The 18,101-nt window shown below is 37.7% G+C and overlaps 1 protein-coding gene across 1 annotated transcript; it reads left to right on the top strand.

Moving 5' to 3' along the window:
• The first annotated feature begins 1,999 nt into the window (after positions 1-1,999).
• Positions 2,000-16,773, top strand: LOC115456187 (protocadherin-16). Its single transcript, XM_037444772.1, has 14 exons — positions 2,000-2,105; positions 9,122-9,211; positions 9,713-9,912; positions 10,398-10,598; positions 10,884-11,111; positions 11,345-11,533; positions 11,806-12,027; positions 12,454-12,600; positions 12,965-13,155; positions 13,403-13,523; positions 13,783-13,931; positions 14,125-14,423; positions 14,843-15,012; positions 15,276-16,773. Exons 1-14 carry the CDS (start codon positions 2,000-2,002, stop codon positions 15,354-15,356), a joined length of 2,394 nt encoding a protein of 797 aa, XP_037300669.1. The 3' UTR covers positions 15,357-16,773.
• Positions 16,774-18,101: the final 1,328 nt, after the last annotated feature.

Here is an 18,101-nt window from a genome sequence, read left to right as displayed (position 1 = left end):
CGGCGGATATGGGGGGAGAGGGGATTATTTACTGCGCCTTCCGTTATCGCACCTGCCTCCACAACGCTCTCTTTATTAACGTATAATGATTTCTGTTCCTGTGGATTTATAATTGGAACGTCACAGAATTCCCGTTTAAAAATCGAAGGTATGTTTTTATTGTTACTTTTAAAAGTATTACTAACGAGAAGGAACACCGCTCAAGTAATAGGAAGCGACACGGAAGCATTAGCAACATTATTCAGAGTTTTTAATAACAATTTGCTATTTGTTCGCCTTAACTTGCGAATTAAGATGAACACTGATTGTCCGATTACAAATGAGTACAGCTAGATATCATTTGTAAACGGCGTAGCGCTCACCTCATCACTCTACTGCCACACTAGACTTACGCGCGAAATTAATTATTTATCTGCTATCCAAGACTGAAACCTATCTTAGATTGCCGACTATCTTTCGATTGGTCTCTTATCGGCATGCCAATATCTTAACTCGCCTATCCTCGCTTGCCTTCAACGAAAGATCGCTAGCAATCCTTTCCAGATGCGTTCCCTCCTGACGATTCCATTTTATGCAGAATATTCCATTCGGAGAAAATTTACTTTTTGTATTTTCCATACAAACTATTCGTTCAAATATTTACACTACTGTCAGTCTCAGCATTTTAATATTTTAGTTTTCTCCCCAAATTCCTTTTAATTAGGGAGGAAACTAAAATATTAAAAAAGCGATAAAATCCAAAAAGTAGTTTAATATTTACTCTTACTAACTATCGAATTCATTATCCGAGTGTTATTCCGAGTGGAGTGTGTTAACCCTTTCTAAAAAACACTCATAATTACACGTGACTGACATTAATAAATTGAACGTTCCTAGGAAATTACTGTAATATGTAATGATTGATTTGACTAATTGATGTAATATAAAGTATTGTATATTTTTTTAAAGGGTTCTCAATTCATGCGAATTCTACGGCGTAATCCATATGTACTCGCAGATTTATTGTTACTTTATTTGTTTTTTTCATATTATAATATTATCGTGGTAGCTCTATGCGGACAAAAATGCGATGCGACCATGCATCAAAATGCAATACAACAGCTGTTTTGGCGACATACTGTGATCAGACCATCCTAACTACCAAAAAAACATAATCTCCTACCTATTTATTTATTGCCCCGCTACTGGATCAAATAAAACGGCTACACAGTTATCTCTATATCATATTAAAATAGAAGGCTAGACAGAATGGGGGATGTTCTCTGACGCCTTTTATTATTCAGTAAGTGAGAATTACCTGAATCTCAAAAAAAATGTAGAGTAAATATAATCCAAATATAAAATATTTTACGTATATTTTTGTGCGGTCGTTGGCGCTGTAACCTAGATTGTTTGAAACATAACTCCGTCGGCTTATGTTTCCTTAATATCATTGATATTATATACTCAATGGTTGTATGCATGTATTTTTATAATACCATATCAGATAAAAATAATATCAATATTTTTTTTATTTAGAACAAAAAAATATTAACGAATTTACAGTATCCAGGTATTTACAGTATCAAACCTTATTTTTATGCATGTTTCATAATATTATGTGTATGTACTTCAGTGTGTGCGGAGTGGACCTCATAACTTGGGTTTCGATGTAGGCATCATAAATAGTTTTTTGTAGGTTCCTGCTTCGGAATGTGCTAGAATTTTAATAAACACATAGTTTTGCCATAGTGAATCCAGAGTGAGCACCCGTAAAAGCGGACGTATAGAGCGACATGGTCGCGTATTTACGATCAAGCTCCTAAATAAGATTAAAAAATAAAATAAAAATGGAAATAAAATCAATCAATTGAAATGTATTTTACGTAGGTAAACGTTGCTATACTTTATGATTTACAGAAATTTTATCACTAGAAACATCAAATACCTTCTTTATTAAAATTACATTGGTTACCAACCTATTAAAGTATTCACTTTCACGTTAGTCATAGTATGCCTTATGACAGCCGGAGTAAGGCTGCAGGATGGAGGTCCATCGGCAGCTTCGACGATGCCGGTCCCACCCCCCACGGTGGCAGCCATCGCGTTGTCGATCAGATCTCGTGGTGAGTGACGCATGAGATAGTTAACAGCACACAGTAGCCGCTTCTAGACGACTGCATGAAATGGAATGTTGGCTTTCTATGTACTGAATAAGGTCGTACCCAGCTTTCGAATCAAGGAGGGCAAAATCTCAAATTATGATCCAGGGCAAAACGAACATTTTATGTAGGTCACCGCAATATTTAATACAAGTGTGTAGAAAAGTGTGTACTGTAGATACAAAATTATGCACTTATATGTCGAATGTCGAGGAGCTAGCGCCTTAGACTGAAGAGGATAGTAAAAAAAAAAAAAAATGTTTTCGATTATTTTCCTATCAAATAAATGAAAATTCTAAATTACAATAAAATGTCTTCTCGTATTTAAAGTCACAATAATCTCTTCCCGAAGACACGAGGTTTTTCAAATGAATTCAAACAACGATGTTTTTTTACGTAAAACAAACGAAACAGTTAAGTTCAGAGTTATTGAACTGTGCCCGATTAACGTTCGGTACGGTCGATTAATCCGAGCTGTATGGAAGAACAGGTCATCAAACGCATTACCGACTAATATCACCATAGTACTATAAAAATTTGCCTTTAGAACCCAAAAGGCCAAAAGGCATACCCAAAACAAATTTCGAATATCAACTAAATTAAATAAATGCGGCAATCGAAAACCTCCCGCACGAATTGTTTCCTCGACTTGGAAATCAAACCTAGTACTTCGCGGTTGTCTTGCCAAAAACACTATACTACTATACAACTGACAGTTGCTAATGCTGATGTCATCGATAATACACTAAACACACCGAGAGCAGTTGCTGTTTCTCGACAAAAAATTGACGGCGTATGCAGATGTCTAGCTTCAATAAGCCGGTAAACTCGACTGACAAACACTCGAAACTACATTATCCTTTTCCACTGCGCTGAATAGATCTGGTCAATAAACTTAGCAGTGGATAAAAAATATCTTTCTTTGAGACCATCATACCAAATGAATGCAGCTTTATTATACAAATTGAATTAAGAGTTAAGACTTGTTCAAATGTAATGTTTTTCCTACTTCTCACAACATAAAGATATTGCGGTTGATGAACTTAGTCCAAATATGATTTCGAACTTCGAAATGCACCTCTGGACGATAATAAAGGGAAAGAAAGGCCTAGAATCGCCATAAGCAATCTTAGAGACCGATCGATATGAGAAAATTTAATTTGTTAAAATTTTGATACATTTGATAATATTGTACCAACTCATCAGCAATATTCGTTTACTTCAGTAAAGAAAAAAGTTGCTAGTAAAACAGAAATATGTAGGCGATTTAATATGTCTTGTAAATTTTGTAGCTTGTGCATGCGAACAAGCCTTTGGCTATTTTTTGTTACTAGTTTTTTCGCTTTTTATTTGTTACACTCGCACCATAATGTTTTATAATGTTCGTTGCACTCGACTTCGCTTTTACAAACGCAAGTGAACATCTAGAACGAAAGATTTTCATATTAAGCATATTGTTTGAAATTTAAACACTTTCACTTAAAAATATTAGACATAAATTGTGAAGTAGCATCTCTTTTTGCTACACTCTAGTGTTAGCACTATTTTTTGTAAATAGAAGATATTATAGAGTCTTGAATTTGACAATACAGGATGACGTAAGCAGTTCAGTCATGAGTAATTAGCAAAAGAAAGTTCAAGTATATTTGGAAAGCATGTTGTTTACGTCTTTCAATTACTAAACAACGTGAACATTTGTTTTAAGACACTTTACTTCGACAAGTTGCGTCTGCGCAACGCCGTTGAGTTACACAGAACGCAACTTTATTATGACGCTAACATTGTCTACGCGGTGCCTAAGGGTTTTCACGTTTCTATGTAAAATTTTTCGAGAACGAATTAGAAATCTTTAATGTAACACTTTTCGACTTGAATATCTGTTATAATTTGTATAAAGCATGCGATGGGCTTCACGGGATATATCGTGATAGGTCGCATTACTTCGCGTAATGAGCCTAAGGAAATAGAGTTTTACTATGACAATGAGTTTAGATCAAAGTTCAAATTGTTAGACAATATTCACCAGTATGCCATCGATAATGGGAGAAACTAATAATTCACCTTAAATTATGTTGTAAAAAATTAATACTTGACTGTATTACTATATTTTAATTAAAGGCACACAAACTACATCCGCCACTCACAGCGTCAGGAAGAGGAAGAGGAAGATACAAATCAACGACAAGTAAACTATACAACCAGTGTTGCCACTGTGCAATAACAGAAAACACTCATATTTATCATTGCATCCAACAAATTAGTAGCGGGATTATTGGACATGAAAAGCAGGCAGAAGGGGAAAGGACGCGATAAGTTTTTCTTGTAAACAGTCCTACGAATTCAACACAAATAAATACAATAGTACAGGGCTCAGGGGAGAGGAAGCAGCGTTTAACTGATCCAACATCTTGCATAGCCTGGTTGTGTCCGCTACACAGTGTTTTGTCTGTCTAAGCCGAGTCATTTAAACATTAGAAAGTGGAGTCATTACAACTAAAAGGTACACTTATTTATTAGACATCACGGATAATAAGGCCCTCCGGGTTGGGAATGTGGTACAATTAGGGTCGGATTAAGAATATCGGGGCCTCTAGGCAATTTACATCTTTGGGCCTCTTTTCCCTTTCCTGACTTCCTAAAATATTTTTTCAGCTGCGACCTAATTAACCGACTTCCAAAAACGGAGTTTATGTATTATAAAAACGTATGACTGCGATTTCCTCAAAAACTACTGATCGGTTTGGATGGGGTTCTCGTAATTTAAATAAATATTTTTCAGAGAAGGGTAAGCATATAACATATTAGGATCTGATGAAAATCTTTACGATTATTTTTAAATAATTTTAATTGCTAACGGATTTATTAAATACAAATCGTTAAATTTCATTTTCAATTTTTTTATCGGGCCCAAGGGTCGATACCGGGTCCCTCGGCCAAATTTGCCTTAAGGCTAATCCGGCCCTGTACAAATGTAGTATTTTGTAACATATTGCCACAAAGCGAATGAAAATCACGCCATTTACTCGTATTAACTAACACTAAAGAATGAGAAGTTTTATGTAGAAATGACGCCGAGGAAATCCACCTCGCCTACATTAACAAAACGAAATGCATCGCACCATAACATCAAATGGTGTCGGCATTGTCTACACACTGTCGTCATCGCTGGCGAATTATATGTATTTTCAACATCAAATATAGTGACTGTGGATTGCTTGTCGTTTAAAAGATATTTGCTTTGAATAAAAGTCTGGATCATTTTTCGGTATAACATGACATAATAAGGACACGTAAATTTTTTATGACATGTGTTATCTTATTCCAAATGTTAGCGATACAAATACTTTTTGATGGTAATATAGTATATTCTTAACGTATTGAAATGCGGAATAGAATAGAGTATACCATATTTTTTTTATTTTCTGTCAGTTGTATGATTTACATAGTACTGTGTTTAAATAAATATTTTAGAAGAATTTCTTGATCTTTGAAATCTAACTGGTCCCTCAAGAACAACACTCGATCTACCGATATACTTACCTACCTCTCTATCTACCTGTGCCCAATTTCATCAAAATCCATTCAACGGTGTCAGCGTTTACTTCTCAAATATAAACAAACATCCAAATTTTCCAAACTTATTATTCTTACGTAATACGTCCTTATTCTATATACTTTGAAATTAATTGAAATTAAAAGCAATATCCCACACGTTTTAATTACGAAGATGTACCACCAAGTTACGCCTCGCCGCATATGCAACTAATAAATCAAACTTTTTGCACATTAACAACCAACGCCCAGCGCGAGTATGAACTTTAACTAGGATCGGATATAGCACCGGAATTACCAGCAATTTTGAAGAAATCTTGTTTCCTTTGTTATATAAGGGTTTTGAGGAGTGTTCTCAATCAATCATCATATATCATAGTGCGCTCTCTAACATGTTAATTGTAATCAGCACGGAATCACAAGGTATAAAAGTTCGACTTGGTACCCTTTGTCTATCAATTCCCAACATTTTAGCTGTATAATTTTGAAGCATTATGGGATTTACTATGTTGTTGCGCTCAGGGTACAATGCAATGCATGTAATGCGGTGCAATATTTTGTTACTTAAGCACGGTATGTTAATGTCGAGGTTCTACCAATATTCCAATCAATAATTAGTTCTGTGATATTATATTGATATTGATAGTGAGTGCGTGCCTTCTCTACTTGCGAGTCAAATCCTTTGACACCACGTTGTCGTATGTTACTTAATTAGTTTCGCCCGTGACTCCGTCTACTTGAAAAGGTTTTCTAGGATAAAAGTCCCGCTTTATATTTACCCGGGATAAAATGGAGCCTATATTTTAAGTTAGACTTCTAGCAATATATCGGTAAAAACTGCAGTCAATAATATGCAGTAGTTTTTATATGATGCATATACGACTACACTGTCATAAATTCTAAAAACTATTCTTTTGGCTTCTGTTGCTGTTGCAAAGGCATATTACTTTTCCTTCAATATCTGTAGTTTACAGACATGGACCTGTTACAACTTTATTATATTATTTATGTATATATACGGGTAGACAGTGTTCAAATATAAACTTTAAACAATAGTTAAAAGAGATTTTCAATAATCCAATGAATTAGTTGGTTGTGCCATGGGAGGATGCGGTGCAGCGCAATCTGATTGTGACATCCATGACACACTTTTCATTTGTTTTCCAATAGAACAAAACCAATTGTCCTGCGCCGGTATTTAGCACATTAACAAGCGGATATCTACATAAATGTAGGGCTACAACAATGCAGTTTGCTATTGAAAATTCAAGTTTGCTGATTTGAAATGGTGGTTGGTCTGTAGTGTTCGCAAAAAAGAACGTTACAATCTTTCTCCGCTCTTTAACTATGAAATAAATTATTATTACATAATAGATCCATTAGAAGTTATAAAACAAACTCTATGATCTTAAAAAAGTAATATACTACCAGAAGAGTATTATTTATTACAATGAGATGAAGGTTTTAGTAATAACATTAAAATATATAAAAACATTAAGAGTAGCCAGCTCGTTTTGTAAGACAAGTAGCCTAGTTGGGCAATAAAAAATCTTTCCAACATTCAAAAAACTCAGTCCTTACTTAGAATTTTATATTCTATATTTTATTTATACTATAACTTGATATTTATTGAACAACAACTCGAAATATTTTGTAATCTATATTTAGGTTCATTAACTTCATACCAAGGTAAAATTTTAACAAATTGTTTTAAATTACTCTTCGTTGTGTATCGTACTCACTAATTATAATGTCAGTGTGGAAATAGATGGACAGACAATATTAATTCTTATTAATGAACTGTGTTAAGTAATTTGTTGAGAGATTGCAATAGCATGAAACTAATAAACATGCAAAATTATTTTCTATATAAAGCATTTTATATAACTTTTTCGCTATACTTATGTGACTATCGCTAGGATGTAGTTCTAGTAATGATTTCTTATGTTTACGCGTATGTTAGGCATCAAAACAAAACGTAGTTCTTGTCTAAAGACTCTGATTCCAGCTCTTTCACATATTAAAATCTAAAATAGACCATAATGCCTGCAAATATATACTGCTATAAATTGAATAAATATTCAAAAATACCTTAGTAGTTTACAAAGCCTTGGCACGAAATACGAATAAGGAAGGAACTGTTCTCGGACATCGTACGACCTATATTTTCAAAACACCCTGTAAACACCGGTACATTCAACCCGTTATAAATAGCCGCTGAATTTTAATGAACCATAAATACTTGGCGTATAACGCACGCGATAGTGTTCCGGTCGTTGGTCTAAGTTAGATCAACCTGGCCGCCATGTTACCTCTACCTCCTCTCTCCTTATAGACATCACTCAGGGGGAGGTCGGGCCAGTGCCCTACCATGAGTATGGCCACGACCTGATCCCATTACAGTTTACCACCGTCGGTCGGTGGCATAGGTAATTGATTATTGTGTTTTATATCAGACAACTGAATCCCTCCTAGCCGAATTTCGGCTACGGCGGTCAATCTCAATGGAGATCAGCCAGGTACGCAGGATATACTATGTCGCACAAGTGTGTGTGTCAGACAACTAATTAACGAACGAATGAGTCATTGGAAGTATTCATTCATGAACTCAAATATCAGAATAATCGTAAGAGCGATCTTGAGGTGAAATTGCAGGACTGTGGTCAGGTGGGTCTCATCATAGATCGTACTGAATCGCGCGGCGCAAACCTCTTTCAAGAGGTTGATTTGGAAATATTAGAAGTAGACTTGTCCTCAGTGTCATGCTCTCGCTTATGATGCAGGTAGAAGAGGTGGTAGATAATTTGGAATGTAGCATCCAATTGCCTTTAATAAAACCGTGTTTGTTTCAAGCAGCTCATGATGAAAGGAAGTTCGGGGGTTGGTATAAATTAAATGATATATATGTTTTTCCATCCATCCATCCAGGTGTCCTCTTCATGCTGATGATCATGACCGCAGTAGACTGACTGTATATATGTTTTTACTTTTATTATTATACGTCTGTGGCATTCGTGGTTCTCACTTGATCTAGATAAATATCTAGATTAATAATCGAGCAACAACGACCATCCGTCAGCGACTACGAGTTAAATTTCTATTTATTGCTACTTTAAAATCACTGTATGACCTTTGAAGTTGTTTGAGCAAACTCAATGATCAAATTGCATTAACAAATACTTCGTGTTAATTTTCTGTTAGATTGGTGGTCACTCAGTAGTGCCAGATTACTCATATATTTACGAATCCACCATTAAGACAATTTAATATAAATATTAGGTATAAAATAACTTATACTGCGCAAACTGACTGTCTCTACCATTTTTTAAATAGGACTTCATAATCAAATAAAACTTCTATTATTTTTAGAAATTCATTCTTGCCAAAAATGGCACTATTTTCTCACATGTAAATCTCTTTTTTGACAGCTATCCAGGACAGCCGATGTTACCTGATGAACGGCGGGGCGGTTGAGAGTTTCTTCATCAGCGAGGATACTTCAGTAGGCAGTATTATAGGTAATATTAATATTTATGAAGATCATTATTTCCATACTAAAAGGAGGAGTGAATTCTAGGCGTTGCGCCAGAAAGCAATTAACTTTTAAGGCAATTCTTCTTTATCCTTAATTTAAAAACAAATACAGTAATTACGGGCTTGCCGAAACCTCTAGCTTAGATTTACCATGGAAATTATCTTTTCCGAAACATTGCGTAAAATTACTATTCCAATTTTCACAGAATTATCTTAGGGACCAGGCACACCCTACCTCCTTGTAATTTCTGTAACGATTTTCTTTAAGTACTGTGCACACAGTACCACTAGTCGCTGAGAAACGCAACACTGTATTGATATTTGTGATAGAGACTTTCCCGCCCTCACACCCACCACTACAACTCCTGTAAGCAGGATTGGCAGTGGCACGCATTTTATGACACCGAGCGGTGAAGCTCGGCGAGTCTCAGGGAAAACTAATTTGTCAGTATCCCGCAACGAAATTAATCAAATATTTGTGATAGGAACACTTAGCGTAAACGGTGACCCAAGCGAAGACCATGGTGACATCACGCTGCGGCTGCAGGAACGTGGTGCGGCGGTGGGAATTGCACCCGGCTCCAAGAACATTACCCTATTACGGGCGCTTGATAGAGAGGAGAAGAAGGGCCCGTCCAATGTGTACGTTAACGTACGCTGCGATAGAAGACATACTACTGATCCGGTAAGTCAACATCTAGAAAATGCAAATGTGCTAGAATTGAAGACTTACCCCCTTATTCATAGACGTTATTTACTAAAGACGGAGTAAAGCTGTGATAACAAGTATATTTGGCTAATATTGTTGTATCTCAATATGAGCCAATCACAACGGCCCTATGTCTACGCTCTGCGAAGACTGCCATGCCGTCAGCACTGAGAAACAGAGTTGTTATCATAGCTTTACTTCGTCCTTAGATAAAAAACGTCTATGAATGAGGGGATTAGAATGTATCAGTCTGAAGACAAAGGCACGTCATGAAAAGTTCGTAACAATGTGTCATGTTGTGATCGTTCACGGGCACTTAAAAAGAAAGCATTCTTTTTGCGTTTCATAATCCTAGTGCCAACGAAATTAGAGGAAAATTTTGTTATAGAAATTCGAAAGCGGACAGATGTTTAATTGTACTCCAGAGGATACAAAGGTATCTTAGCATATATTTTTTTCAGAGCTTCGTGATCCCAGTATCAGTACGTGTGTGGGACGTGAATGACAATGCGCCGGTATGGGCTGGCGGACCGTACCGCGCGCGCATCTCCGAGCTGGCGGCGGTGGGCACGCGCGTGGCTCCAGAGTTGCGCGCGCACGACGCCGACCAGCCCGGGCCGCACGCCACCATACACTACGCTGTACTGCCAGGACCGAATAGCGTGAGTTACTGTTTAACTGTGGGTTGGAGAAGAGAATTATACTCGTGAAACACAGAATCTAGGTTAGTGATCAAAATTGTCTCCAAATATGAAACTAGTAGTTCTGTTCAATATAACTGGTAAGTGTTAGCATTACCAAACCCATGCTAATATTATATGTTGGTTCAATGACCATAAGGACATACCATATAATTTACAACTTGTAAACCGTACAAATATTAAAGGGATATAATCTATAGGTAGGTATTGAATCTTTACAAAATTGGCGTAATTTTCCCTTTGCAGGAATACCTGGGCTTTGTGAACGAACTGGACAGCGCACTTGTAGTAAAGAAGCCACTGGACTATGAGACACTGCGGAACTTCACAGTGGTGCTGCGCGCGCAGGACCAAGGTTCCCCTGCCCTGCACAGCGACACCACGCTCTCAGTGCTGGTGCTGGACGCTGATGACCAGAACCCTCGGTTCTCGCACGACCACTACTCCGCCGTGCTGCCAACAGACGCTAAGGAGGTGACTAACATTACAACTGTTTAGGATATTCCAGCTCTTACTATCACAGTGGACTTAGGTCAATAGATACAAGACTCTAATCACCTCTTTAAGAATTAGTGGCATATTTGTTAACATGTGGGTGAAATCAAAATTTGAGCAATAAAAGAGAGTGTGAAAAAATTACCTATGAATAAGGGTGCTGGAAACAATGTTATATGGATAAGTGACGCTTCAATTGCATTCCATTCCAGGGTACGATACTGGTGACCTCTCCTGGGCCAATATCAGCGGCAGACCAGGACCTCGGTATCAACGCGCCGCTGCACTACAGCACTACGGGCGATAACAAGCTACTAGTGACTATCGACCGCGACTCTGGCCAGATCACTGCCACCAAAGAACTCCTAGAACAGCTGCAGCCCGTCACCATTGTACTTAAGGTGGATAAAGTACCTTGAATTACATTTCTAGAAATAGCCGATAGTATGACGTAACAATTTCTTGAAAAGACGTCAATAGCCTTTCTCAAAACATTTACTTATATAAGAGTCTGAAGTATTCGCAAACAATGTCAATAGTTCTTAAATAGATATTAATTTGTCTTCCAAATGACAATGACCAAACATCATAAAAGATTATAATGTACTTTAATTTCCTTTTCTCCTCTCTTCTTATTCTTCTCTTGAGAGATCATTATAAAGTATATTTCCAGGCAACACAAGTAGACAACGCGGATCGGTATGCCCTCGCCACACTAGGCGTGACACTCGCGTCTCCCGCCAGCACCACTGCCGCTGCATCAGCTAGTACGGAGAGCAGCACGCCCGTGCGCTTCAAGCGTCGGCAGTATAGCGCAGCACTCAGCGAGGCCACCGCGCCTGGCACCGCACTGCTAGCTCTTGATACTGACCCACCTGCAGTATCGCATGCGAGGGTAGGTTATTAACCATTAGTGTAGTCAAAGATCAGGCCTGTTAGTCTCAAGAATCGTCCAAAAAAAACAATAACATTTCAATTCCAATACAGTAAAGATTGTTTTTTATTGCAACTGAGTGACGAGACGAGTATACTGCTCTTTTGATGGTAATACGACCACCCATAAACAGTAGCAACACTATAAACATTGAATTATGAAACACTTCGTAGAACACCACAGCATTCGTCACACTTAGAAATAAGGTGTTAAGTCTTTTAATGTCCAGATAGGCTGTAAGACAATGCTTCCGTGGAATTATAATAAGAAATGACTATACAGGAGACACCTTCCGAAAATGGAAGCTATCATTAAAATCTACCTCATCTCAAAAAATATTAAAACTTATTTCACCTACCTCATTGCTATCAACTATAACTTTCTCAGAACCCACTGCAGTTCTACGTATCGGACCGCAGTTTCCTGGACAAGTTCGCTATCAACAACGCCGGTGAGGTGATACTCCGGAGGCCGCTGGACTACGAGACCACCAGCGCCTACCACTATCAGGTCATGGTGACCGACTCGCTCACTGTGAGTATTGACTGGTTAAAGTAAAAGCTATAAGAATAGTCACAAGTACCTATTATTGCAAAGGCTTTTGTGTTGAACATCTAAACATAACAGTGCCTAAACGTTCAGTATATTGAACTATAAAGCGGCGATACCTACATCCTTAATATAAAAACGGACCTTCGCTTACGAAAGACCTACTACCTAAACCTGATTGTAAATATGGTAATCAAGCATTATCACTTCTTGAAATGTGACATTGAATACCTTAATAGGTAAGCCACATGATTTAATAAGGACGTCCTTATCTGTATGTCTCTGTAGGCCATTATTTAGTCTACACTCCATCAATTACCACATACCACCACTATCTGGATCATTGCAGAACGACACAGCATCAATCAATATAACAGTATTGAACGAGAACGAGTGGGAGCCTCGCTTCAGGTTTCCACAGTACGAGTTTCGAGCTGAAGGTAGTCGGGGAGATGGCCTGCTGAAGCTCGGAAGACTTGAAGCGCATGATGGTGATGCTGGAGATAGTGTGCAACTAGCACTTCATGGACCTGCTGCCAGGTTAGATTCATCATAGACTTATTCCAGCTATAAAATCATCAAAACATCATCAGATGATAAAGTAACTTGCTATTGCTCTTTCAGTTTATCCTTAGTCAAACAGGTATCTACGAAGTAACAAGTCCTGGCGGTGATAATAATTTTAGAATACATACTCTCAGGAATGTATTTTGTTTTGTACAGGATCAGTTAAAAGCAAACGGATTACTAAATAAGTGATGCTCGTGTTCTTCTATTCTTTCAACAGTATGTTCTACGTGAACTCTGATGGCGACATGTTCCTACGGGAAGAGGTGCTGCCTTCGCTGAACTCGTCAGTGCTGCACGTAGTCGCCACTGCCTACGACTCCGGCTCACCACCCAAACAGGTCTAGTATTAATGGTTAACTTTCCTGACTCACGACCTCTGTGTATGGAACTAAATATGGAAGAAACGGAAGCTAAAGTTGACGCTGGGCTATTTTGGGACATAGTGATATCAATTAACCGATTTAACCCATTACGCAGTAGACAAAACAATCTACATGCTCCACTTGCAAAACTGTCTGATGTATACCACTTGCATCAGGACTAACATACTAACATCGGTAAGTAAAAGTTCCTTTATCACCGTATTTGTATGTGCAGACGTCGGTGCCGGTGATTGTGCACGTGGGCGAGGAGCTGATTGGTGCGGCGGGGGGTGCGGGGGCGAGCGCGGGCGTGTCCGCCGCGGCGGGGGGCGCGGGGGCTCTGGCGCTGCTCGCACTACTGGCCGCTGCACTCTGTCTCTACCTGTATGTACACTTATAACAGTTTCATAGAGGAACGATTGACACTGCACTTACCCTACTAAACTTAAGATGCTATGTAACATGTGGCAACTCAAAATGTCTCAAAACTTTTCAAACCTACGTCGCAGCACAGCTACACAGTACTCACATTATATCTATTCCATAAACATGCGCTTAGCCTAAATAATGTTTCCAGTAAGCGAGCTAAGCCCGCCTCAGTATCCCACACGAAGACGACAGTGTACGCGCATGAGAAGCCGCGTTCACCAGCGTCTACAACACTCTCACCGGTGCGGTCCACGACGCGAGCGGTAGCCCCCGCGCCCCCCGCGGTCCCTGCAGCCCCCGCTCCCACTCCAGCCGTCGCTGCCCCCAGTGCCGCCAGCTCGGGGTCTTTGCTGAGTGTGAGTGCGGGAGCTAGCACTATCCTCGCTAACTCTAGCAGTAGCCTCGACCTGCGGCAGGAAGCGTTGACTACTAGCAATACTAATGATGGTAAGAAAAATGTTGATATTATTAATATTAAAATTCTTTAACTATTTTCAAAAATGTACAACGATCCAGAAAATGACATGATAAAGACATCATAAAATATATACCATTCAAAAGCTCTTACTAAATGAGACTGTTTTTTTACGATACAATATGATACTGTCTAATAAAACAACCACTTTCATAGTTTAATAAAACTATGAAAGTGGTTGATTCACATGAATGTACACAGTATGATATTATAAAGTCTCTACTTAATACATGAAATTATACTCGTGGACAATTAACGCACAAGCATCATTTTGCAAACTGAAATTATGTTAATAATTTTAAAAGTCAAGATTCGGGAATAAGGAATACACTATTATGGAATTGGTTAGATGGATTATACGACGGTCTTCGCTATAAGTTAATACCTGCAGGCGTCGGTATCGGTGGTGGTGGTGCTGGCGCGGGTGGTGGCGCGGTCGGTGGTGCTGGCGCGGCGCTGATGAGCGACCACCTGCAGGCGGGCGGCGCGGGCCGTTCGGGCGTGGCGTGGCCCTCGCGCACCATCCCCGCACGACTCAAGAAACTCAGCTGGGACGATCAGGTGATACACCATCATAGCATTAGCACACCAACGTAAATTCACCTCTCAGAATGACCTCACAAATAGACCGTACAACCGAGCAGTTACTAGCTTTTAGCACAATATCACTGACCGTCTAGAATGCAACAACTAGATAGCCACTTCACCTCTGTCAAATCCACCAAAAAAAAAACAAAATATGTACAGCTAGAGTTCCATCACTTATTAAAAATTCCAACATAAAATATGTACTGGGTGAATTGATGAAGAATTTGTTGTTGCAGGGCAGCGGGAGCGAAAACCCGGTACACGACGCGACCAACCCAACGGTCGCCGAGCACATGAACCTCACCGTCTACTTCTGACCGAAAATATGTCAGTCGACATAATATCTGACCCAAAGCGTGAAGTCAAAGATGTTTACCCTGTAGTTAAAGCCAACATGTTGCCAAAAACAAATAGCCCAGCACTTGTAAATAATATATTCCCAAAAATTAATGCAGCTTCAAATAATATTAAATTTGAAACACTTGGAAAGACAAGATATGCTGTGCCTAATAAAGCAGATAGTTCGAAATCATCAGTTAAAAAAGTTTTACAAGCAATTCAAGATACAGAAATAGAACATCTTAATCGTAATGCACCAGAAATATCCCAAAATCCAGCGCTAAAGAAATATTCACGTACGCATGACTCTTTCATAAATGGTGATTCAAATTGTGTTGTTAATAAGTTGTATGGCCTACCTATTCTTCATTCTACTATGGACTCATCAAATGTTCCATCATCTTCAAGGCTTCCAAACCAAAGATCATCCATTGCGTTAAACAGCTCCATACCATTAGATCAAAGTGATATAACTAGGTCTTCAAATCCAATAGCTTCATCATCCTTTTTTAACAAATCAACATCGAAAATTAGATCGACTAAAACTCCGTTAATACCAAATTCATTATATCCAACGATATCTGACCAAACAATTTTCCTTTCAAATGTTACCCCAGTAACTCTAATATCTACCGAATTTACATCGAAAACGTCAGTATCAGAAGGACCTTCCCAGCCTTTACATACATTTATACCATCTTCAATCCCTGACGCACAAGCTTCATGGTCTTTGAGTTATGTAGGACCTCCGTCGTATGCTACAATAGACCCTAGAAAGTTGCAGAAAATCTATGTTACGCCAGCCGTGTTTGCCAGAGGAACTGATCTTAGAACGAAATTGTGAGATGCGAATTGTTTGCAAAATAATGAATGTTTAATAATTTATTAACGTTACAAAAATGTACGTAATGCTAACTTGTACGAATGGAAAACTGAAATTTATTTATGTATACGCAAGACAGTGCGCATTACCACTTAGTCAATGTTTTGCTATTTTAATTCGACTAGGCGCTTCATTGTATATTTTGGTAAACATACAAATACAATTAAATTCATTATTATGTAAAGATGCATGAGTATTCTAACACAGACGAGAAATATTGTAATCCTATAAATGTAACAACTTGTTTGGAAACCTAAAATATTTAATAATGCAAAGAAGGGATGTGTATTCTGATGGTTATTTAATGCCGGGTCCACATTACATTATCTACTAGTCTTTTTTATGTCCGATCACAATATTATTGTATTATTTGTCCTATCGCGCTCTTCAGTATTTTGTTATAATTCAAGCCAAGCTATTTTGTGCTATTACCACTAAAGTTTATATTATTGCTATTGCATATAAGATAATAACTTGAGAAACTGTCCTTTCACCCTAATTAAGTACTTATATTAAGCTGGTGACAAATTACTGGTACTTAAAAGGATTAAACTTAAGTCTTAAAGGCAATTGTTTGCAATTTATACAACGTTTGGTACTTTTATATTGAGCTTAATGAATGTACAATGCATGTATAATGTGATGACGTTAGAATTTATACGAAGATCGTAGTGTAAAAACATAAGTATTGAGATATTGTAAATAATATGGATTTTATCGCGTGTGTTTTCTTTTATTGTTTTATATTAAAAATGTTTAAAGCCACAACTTATAGTGCATACACTTTGCTATCACTCTACAGTCAGCCACAAAAGTATGTGAATAATTTAAACGTTACTGCATAATAACTTCAATCATAATGTTCTTGTCTTTACCTAAAATAAAGTTTATTTTACTAAAGAAAAAAGGATTGCTCATTAGTTTAAAGGCGAATTGAAAATTCTAATTGGTTTACGCAGTTTTGTGGTTGACTATGCATATTTGTAGAATAATATCAGCCCTCTGCAGCCAAAAGCATATTTGTATACTTACATATAATACAAAGCATCTTCAAAAAATACCTCTGTAAAAAACATAATGTTTAGTCCCGCAACACTGTCGAATCAATTTTGTCCTATGAAAACAGACTAATCTGCAAAAGTCTATAAAAATATTTTAACAACTCAGCTCAGCTCCTAAAAGTAGCCATGAAAAAAAAGAAAAAATACAAGTCAAATCGAGAACTACTTCCATTTTTTTAGGTCCGTTAATAGTCATAATACACGCAATAAAACCCATGTTATTGTCATAATTGTATACATACGTACATGTAAAGTAGTTGTTTTAACGATGTAATATTTATTAGTTAATGTTAAGGAATACGAATTGTTATACATATAATGTTTTGTTTATATAACGCTGCGTTTTATTTATCATACACCCTTACTTTAATACAATAGACACTAAAAAACGTATTTTCCATTTATGTGATCTAAAAAACGGATCTAGCTTAGGAACTACTGATTCGAACTGAAAAATTATTTTAGTGTTAGATAGCCCATTTATGGAGGAAGGCTATAGGGTATATAACATCACGCTATGACCAACAAAAGTGGAGCAATAATATTGCAAAAACGGGGAAAATTTATTTATTTTGAGAGCTTCCGTTACATGCGCTGCGTTAGCAAACTCAAAAAATATTCGACCGATTTCGATGAAATTTGGTATGGAAATAGTCAAGAGATCTTGCGAAAGACATAGGCTCTTTTAATATATAAGGGGACTTTTATCCCAGAAAACTTTTTCACGCGGGCAAAGCCGCGAGCAAGTGCTCTTTTAATATATAAGAAGAACAATTTCC

Source organism: Manduca sexta, chromosome 28 (assembly GCF_014839805.1).
Source record: "Manduca sexta isolate Smith_Timp_Sample1 chromosome 28, JHU_Msex_v1.0, whole genome shotgun sequence".
Classification (NCBI taxonomy): Eukaryota; Metazoa; Arthropoda; class Insecta; order Lepidoptera; family Sphingidae; genus Manduca; species Manduca sexta.
Note: the sequence above shows the minus strand (reverse complement) of the source record. Positions and strands in the feature narration are given on the sequence as shown.